The sequence below is a fragment of the Pithys albifrons genome, chromosome 11, assembly GCF_047495875.1.
Source record: "Pithys albifrons albifrons isolate INPA30051 chromosome 11, PitAlb_v1, whole genome shotgun sequence".
In the NCBI taxonomy this organism is placed as follows: Eukaryota; Metazoa; Chordata; class Aves; order Passeriformes; family Thamnophilidae; genus Pithys; species Pithys albifrons.
The window spans coordinates 7,692,815-7,701,057 of record NC_092468.1 but is presented as its reverse complement, the minus strand read 5'-3'; the positions used below and the strand labels follow the sequence as shown (position 1 = coordinate 7,701,057).

General features: G+C 44.4%; 1 protein-coding gene across 1 annotated transcript in view; it reads left to right on the top strand.

Moving 5' to 3' along the window:
- The first annotated feature begins 235 nt into the window (after nucleotides 1-235).
- Nucleotides 236-8,243, top strand: part of SLC25A36 (solute carrier family 25 member 36) — a 28,870-nt gene continuing 20,862 nt past the window's right edge. Inside the window, exon 1 of the mRNA XM_071566561.1 lies at nucleotides 236-376. Within this exon, the coding sequence (XP_071422662.1) occupies nucleotides 336-376 (41 nt within the window). The 5' untranslated portion in view covers nucleotides 236-335. The remainder of the gene's footprint in view (nucleotides 377-8,243) is intronic.

Below are 8,243 nucleotides of genomic sequence, written 5' to 3'. Positions count from 1 at the left end.
TGACGTCACGCCCCGCAGCGAACAGAAGTGCCTGTTTATCCGATGGACGCTGCATATTCATGTTATGCAAATTTGTGCCGCAGCGTGAGGGGAGCCCGGCCCGGCTCCCGTACGGGAAGCGGCCGCCACAGCCCCTATGTGAGCGGAGTACGCCGCCAGGAACAGGGGGCGGGGCCGGCTCGGCCCGGCCCCTATTTATGCGCAGCCCCGCCAGGAGCGGGAGGCGGGCCTGGTTCGGCCCGTTATTATGCGCAGCCCCAGGGGGAGCGGCGCGCTGAGCGCGGGGCGGAAGCGCCCGGCACCTCCTTCCTCCCTCCTGGGCGCAGGCGACGAGGATGAGCCAGAGAGACACCCTGGTGCATCTCTTCGCTGGCGGGTACGTGAAACCACGGGGAGGGATCTTTCGGCTTTCTTGTCGCCTTCCCTGGGCTGCGGGTCTGGCCCCGCTCCTGTGTCCGCTGCCGCTTGGCCTGGGAGCGCGGGGCGGAGCGGCCGCCGGGAGGGGCTGCCCCGCTCCCTGTGCGGAGGGGCCGCGCTGTGCTCCCCGCCCGCGGTCCCGAGGCCCATCCGGGCCCGGCCCGGGAGTCGCGCTGTGTCACGGAGGGAGTGTGGGCCCGTGGGGGAGGCGCGGTGGAGGGTTCCCTTAAAAGCAGCCCGTTCTGTGATCGACGTTCCCGGGCTTTGTCCCTTATCTGGTGTTGTCGCTACCCCACTGTATCCCGGAGCCTGCCCGGGCACGCCTGGCGGCTCCGCGGGCTGGGAATGCCTGGCCGGGCGCGCTCGTGTCCAAGGGCCGCGCTGTCCCTGGAATGTGTCCCAGCGCCCCGGTGTGCGTTGTGTCTACCTGCGGGGCTTGGCACGGTCCTGCGGCGGTCTGCGCGGAGGCAGGATTGGGAGGGAGGAGTGTAGCTGAAAGAAACCTTAGTTGGGTTTGCGGTAACTCTTGTACTTTAACAAGTGCTTGATCTCGTTACCTTTTTAAGCTTTAAAATGCGTGGGATGTATATGGTTGCACATCCTGTGGCCCTTCCAGGGACAAGGTGGGAAGGAAACTCAGCTTTTAAAAGGGAAAGCTGGGTATCCTAACTGGCTGGGCTGTGAAAGTGTGTTAGGGTAGCGAGGATGGCTGTGCGGGAGTGACAGGCTGAGGACATGCTTTGTATCCCATGAGAGAGCTTGAAGCTGTGATTTCCATTTGTGCTCTTCATTAACAAAATGAGCTCCCTGTCTCTGGACCAGGGTGTTTGAGGGGGGAAGAATAATGTATTCACTATGGCCAGTTCTGGGTGAGTTGGATACATGTGGGCACTTTCTCTGCTGCTGGCACACTTGGCAGGTTTGTGCACATTATGCACCTGACCTAATGATTATGTTTTCATCCCCTTAATTTCTGGCACTCTGTGTAAGAGAAGAGTGGTTATAGAGCAGGAGGCACATGTAGTAGTGTGTACTTCCTTAAGGCTTCACATCCCTGTAAGCATTTAGAAAAGCAATAGAAAGAGTTCAAGAAAGATAAGGAGCTGCTGGGGACAGCCCATAGAAGGGCCACAAAGATGAGTAGTGGTCTGGAGCATCTCTTTTATGAGGAGAGTCTGTGGAACCTGGACATGTTTAGTCTAGAGAAGAAACAATTCAGAGGGGATCTCCTTAATGCATATAAATATCTCAAAGGTGGGTACCAAGAGGATGGTGCCAGACTCTTGATGGTGGTGCACAGCAGCAGGATGAGGAGTACTGGCCATAAAATAAAACAAGAAGTTTCATCTCAACATAAATAAGAATTTCTTTTTGTTGAGAGTGAAAGAGCACTGGAACAGGCTGCCCAGTTTGGTCATGGAGTCTCCCTCTATTGAAACATTCAAAACCCTCCTGAACGTGTTCCTATATCACCTGCTGCAGGTGACCCTGCCTTGGCAGTGAGGTTGGACTGGGTGGTCTCCAGAGGTCCCTTCCAACCCCAGTTATTCTGTGATTCTGTGAATGGGGCTCACTCGATAGCTCTGCACACAGGAGATTCCTAGGTAGAGGTGTGTAATGTCCCAAACAGGTTTACAAACCTGAAACTTAAGACCAGATGAAGGTTGCTCAACTCAGCTTGTTCATTCCTATTTTCTGCAGAGAGGTCTGGTAGGTGGTTACCTCCTGGCCAGCTGGGTCAAGGGTTAGTCTGTGAGGAAAAGCCTGAGTGCAGTTTCCTCATGTCCATCTGCCAGCCACGTGTTTCCTGTAACCACAGTCCAGCCAAGCTAACAGTTTATATTTGGTTACATTTAGCAGTAGAAAAGGTTTTTGGGGTCATCTCATGACTTTGCAGATTTGGTGCACTACAGATCACCTGAGTGATCGTTAACCTTCAGTGAAACTTAAAAAGCGAGGCAGCTTAGTTTTCTTTAAAGTTTCACTACAGTCTCGGTGAAAACAAGATTGAGATAATCTGCTTGCCTTTTTTTTTGTAATGTCCAAGTTCATTCTCTACTTCCTGCTTTCTGAAATGAAACTGTAGCAGATGACATTGCTGATTTGGTAACATAGGTGAGGCCATCCTGGGATTTCTCTGTAGCTGCCTAGGCTGTAGATTTTTTTTTTTCTTTTGCATATCTTCCATTTTTCCATCACCTTGTCAAGTAGCAACTGTTGTGATTGTAGACAGTGTGTTGGTAGTATCAACTCAGGTGCTTTTATTCCAAACTAAGCAGAAAGCAGTTGAACAATCTCCATGCCTAAATTAACAAGTCTTATGGTTGAAATCTAGGCTGTAGATTAACATTTAGGCTCACATATGTGAGTTATAGTTGCATGCTTTTCTAGTTCACAGAATATGCCAAGTTGGAAGGGACCCACAAGGATCATCGTCCAGCTCCTGACCCTGCACCTCCCCAAGAATCACACCATGTGCCTGAGAGTATTGACTCCTTCAAAAAAGGAGTATTAATATTTTGTATCTACCTGCATGCAATTGTAATTGGCATATTGAAGTAAAATTCGGGTGTTGGCTACAAAAATAATATTCAGGTTTTCATGATTTATTCTTCATTTCTAGAGAGGTTATGACATTAATTCTGTATCATACAAGCTTCCACCGTGGCAGTGAACTTGCCTTAGTGTTGTTTCCCCAGCAAAAAGAGGGACCATTTTGGGTTTGGAGGTGGGTTCAGCTGCTTTTCTGAGTTCACAGTTGGGTAGTCTCACGTTTGCTGGGGTTTTTTCGGTTCTGTTTCCTGCAAAAAGTTGACTGTTTTATGATTTATTATATGAGAGGGTATATGAAGAAGTATCTTTATTTTTCTTGATTATAGAACTATCTCAAATTGGTCTGCCATTGAAATCACTCTGACAGAGGCACAGCAAATGTGTTAGAAGTAAGTTTTTGAATTCTCAGAAAGAACAGACACTGTTGAAATGTATGAAATTAAGGTAAAAGACTCTAAAGGTTTTCTGATTTAAGAAGAAAAATTCTGGGGGGGGTATTGTGGTCATGGGGGCTTTTTTACCCCCTTTCAGAAAATAGCCACTTGAGCCATAATCTAATTGTCAAGCACTCAGCCTCTCTCTGCCCTCAAATACACTCCTGGTGTAACCCTGGATGTCTTTCAGAACGAGTGAGAAGGTTAGTACCTTCCTGTCCAAACTTGAGGTTATTTTTATATTGAAATAGACTTCTGTGGGGAATAAGACAGTGTTTGTTTGAAGCTTGGGGTTTGGTCCATGGGGTTATCAAATGGCATGAAAATTTCAGTCAGTATTTGAGAAACTGTGCCACTGGTGTATTTCTCTTGTTTCTTTCTAGAGGGATGTTGCTTTGAGGTGTTTTTACTTAATACAAATGTTATCGTAAATATTTATTTACCCTGGCTCCTAAGAGAAACTACACTGTTCATGTTGATGTTTGCTTTGGATGTGGAACCCAGTGATGCTTGATCCCCTGGTGATGTTTTTCCTGTTTCCACTTGTAGGTCCTATATGGCAGCACATCAGGGGGATTTTATTTTTACACTGTTAATTAGAAATAGCAAGTTTGATTAGAGGTTTTAGTTTAAGGATGTGAGCTCAGCTTACACTTTTTCTGTTAGCAAAGAAACAGTGAATAAGAGGGTTAAGGGTTTCTGGCTGCCAGTACTCCTAGTCACTGTATTTATTCTGAAGATAGAACTGCATATAGTCTGCGAGTTGAACAGTATAATAAGAGGAGAATTCAGAATTAATGAGGTATGTTCTTGCTTTTTCTGAAAGCTGAGCTTGCTGAAGTCCTTATGTATCATCAAAACTGATACTGCAAACTTAGTATCCGAATGTGGAACTTTGTTTATGTGAAAGTTACTCTGGTTGTAAGAACAGCTTCATGAAACTGCTGACAGATTTGGGACCTGAATTTGCAGTGATGGAAAGACAGGAAGGAGTACAAGGAGCACTGTTTGCAGGTGACTTGGATACCTTTCTTTTTGTGAGAAATTGAGCTCGGTTTTCTTGCTTTTCTTTTGACAGCCAGTATTTGCATGGAGCTTTCATTTTCCTACAGGAAAGATAAATAGCTGGTCAAATAAGTGAATGAATGTAGACCCAAGATAACAGGGCCAGGGTTATCATCAAGTCTTTGAGGCTGTGGTTACAAATACTGTGAAAGGTGAATCTGAGACCAGCACTCTGCAGCCTTGCCTTTTATTTTTATAAGTCACATAATTATTTCAAGGCATAAAAAAATTCTTGTGCTCACAGTTTCAGTTGTAGGTCAGCTGACATCGGTGCTGGGAATATTAATCTGCTTTAGGGCATTTATAGACAGTCCATTGGCTGACTGTGAGCCCCTCATCCATGCTGGAGCTGTCTCTGCTGTTATTTGCAGGGGTGGAAGGTAACAGTAGAAGATCCACAACTGCTCTGGACAAAGGCAGGGACTCCTGAGCAGATATCTTCGATTTGCAACAATAATAGAGGGCTTTCTTGTGCAGTCACCTCTGGAAACAGAACCTGGGATTTGAATGCCAAACGAGTTTAGGTTTTTGAAGCATGTGCATATTTCTTTCCCTGCTGTGTGACAAAATAATACAGGTCTGTGTATGGAAAATGATTGTCAGAACTGTATCTGTGTTGAGCTGCCAGCAGAGCTTAAAGCGTGGTAGATTCAGGTTTGTTTCTGTTAGTCTGGTGAAGTGATGGACTTCTAAATATACATTAGGGATCAAATTGAATGTATTGTGGGTGGAGGGATTTTGATTTTGGGGTTTTTTTCCCCATGGGTGCTGCCTTGAATAAGCTATAGTTTGGGAGAGTGCTGTCATCTCCTACATTCTTCTGTTCAAGAGTTGTCAAGTAGACCACTGTTCTTGGTTTTACTTTCTAAGTTTGTCATGATCCTGCATGTTAGATAATGGCTAATGTCTCTGTTTCATCGAGCATGATGTCTCTGAAACTGTACAAGAAGGCTCAATTTGAAGATTCAATTCTGGTATTAATAGTGGTAGGACTTTAGTCTTCTTTTTACCAGTGTGTTTATATTTTTGTACTTACCCACTGATCTTTGGCTTTCTACACTTCAAATTACTTGGGCCCTACAGGTGCATTCTCTTACCCTTGTTAGATCAGGTGTTTATGATGACAGTCAGCTTTGCAAGTTTGTTTTTTTACTCAGTTGGCAAAGCTGACAAAGGTTTGTAGCAAACATTGATTACAGGCAAATGTCACATTTAGGGTAGATAAGAGGTGCAAATGATCTTCTGAACAGCATTCATTAGAAATTGCTGTGAACCTTCAGATATAGGAGTGTCTCAGATGTTGCCACTCTTCACTTCCCATTTTTACTTTGTTAGCAGGAATGTATTTGCTCACCTATTTACTCTAGCAGGTGAAACACATCTAATTCGGGAGAAAAGGTTTCACACTGTATGTTCTTACCAGGCACAGTAGTTGGGGCCTGGTCTGTGACTGGAGGTACTGAAGCCCAGAGTGGTTTTAGGTGGTAAAAATTTCTGAGGTAGTTTACAAAATCTCACCTGTGTTATGAGGAGAAGAAATCTAATAATTTTCTAAGTTTTAAAAAAATGTTTTTCCAAACTGTGTTAGCCCTTATTTTGTGTTAAACCACAAGCTAAAAAAAACTCCCCTTAATTTGAGCCAGTGAGGAGGATAGCAGAGAAGGTGGCAGCAGTCTGATGGCAATTTATAGAACTCTTGTTGTAAGCTGGAGCTGGTGGCAGGCTGTTAATGGCCTGCCAGGACTTGGAGCACAAAAAAGTAGCTGTGTCTTGGACAACATTTCTAGTAGTGTGTTAAATAAGCAAGGCTGGAAATATATTTGTAAGTAAAACAGGCTGTCATTGCTGCTGGTGAACAGAAATGCTGGTATGCTGCTTAGAAGTTGCTTATTTGTACAGAGTGCATAGTTCTTGAATTGTTTCTCTTCTTATTTACCCACAAGCTCTTTCCTGACAGTTTCTCATAAACAGCTTTTTGTTAAGCCTTGCAGTGTTTATCTTAAAGGTCAAGTGAACTAGACTAGTCAGAGCAGTTACTGGGTTATGCCTTCATTCAGGGTTCAGTTCAAACTTCAGTGAATCTTGTGACCATTGAAAAAGGTCTGTGTCCTCAACATATCAAGACTTTCCTTTGTTCATTCCTTCAGTTCCAGACATTACCTCTGTTCGTTGGAGCTTCTTGAGGGCTGGGCAAGTAAAGTACTGGAATTTGGCAGAAGTAGAAATTGGGTTTTGCCAACTTGAGTGGTACAGAACAATGTGGCACCATAAAACTTCTCTGCTCTCTACAGTTGTTAGTACCAGTTTGAGATCTTGAAGACAGGGGACAGAGAAGGAGTTTATTTCCAACTGTCAATAGTTAGGGCAAAACATTGAATAATTCTTGGGTTCAGTTGAGACATTTTAAACTCTTTAGGAAAAGCTCAACCAAAGAAACCACCCAACAACACAACAGCAAGAAAGTGCCAAGAGTGCTGATTATTTGAAATTACTTGAATGGCACAATGTGATGCAGATAAAGGCCCTTAAAGGGAGGCAGGTGATCTGCTGCTTCCTTATGATGCAGGTAAAAGTAGTGCTGGCTGCTGTTACATCCCCTGGCTGTTGCTGCCCAGTGCTTGCTGTAGGCAGAGTTAAAAAGAACAAGCATTGAGTAGCTGTGTATGTGCCTTCTTTCCCAGGAACCTCATAATCCCTTGTGAAGTGTGTCTGACCCATCCACAGTCAATATCTGGCAGGAATGCTGTTGCAGGAATTGCTTGTTCCTTGTGACTTGGGTGTGGTGCAGAGGAACATGCAGGGCACAAGCATTAATCTTCAACTTTGGAGAATGTTTCTGATGAGATGTAGCTGAGGAGCATGAAGGACTCCAAATTCCAAGTCCTGTTCAAGAATGTAGGCCAAGTGCGTTTGTCCTACTTTTTCTCACTTCCATGGTATTTATCTCATTAATATAAATCATACTATGTGCTTTCTCTTGTGCTTGCTGGTGCTTGGAAGCAAGTTCTCTTGTAACCTGTCCAAAATCAATTGCAAAAGGATTTTCAGAAGAGAAAGCTTGAGGGGTTTGGAAGTGGAAGGGTTGCAAGAAAGGCAATAAACTCTAAAGCCAACTTCCCACATGGTCTGCACAGTCACATCACCAGCGGTGATGTCTGCTTTGAACTGCAGGAGGCCCAGCAACTTGCTGTCTGTTCAGAGCTTTAGAGCTTGAGCATCTTCAAGTTGTTTTGAGGACTGGCTTACCTATGGTTCTCTTGTGGTGTTCATGTCCTGAACCATAACATGTTACATGCTGCTTCCAACACTGGCTAAAATAAACCTTAGCACATGTACCCTGTTTTTTGGCAACTCTATTTTTAAAATGCAAATAGCCTTCCATAGCTTACTGTTAGAAGTGCAAGTGCCCTTCTCTGAGATGTGTGTCAGTCTGTAACTGCATGTTTGTCATCCTCCTGTGATAATACCTTTTTCCAGACTGACAACGAAACCTGATCTCTTTCCTCAATTAAATCTTGGAAGAGAGTAGACTGCAGACTGTCAGAGTTAGGGATGGGCAAGCTGCCTTTAGGCTTAGTAATAGGATATCTCTGGGTCACTAGGTTTAAATGGAGCATTAAGTGAACATAATTTAACTCTATGCTATGTTGCAGCTGTACTGTAAGTTCAATTCATACAAACAGATTGGTGTCTTAGAATGCAGTGCTGATTTTTCTATTTTGTATATTTTTCTGTGGACTGAACTACTCTTTGCATCTTGAAAAAGAATATTGA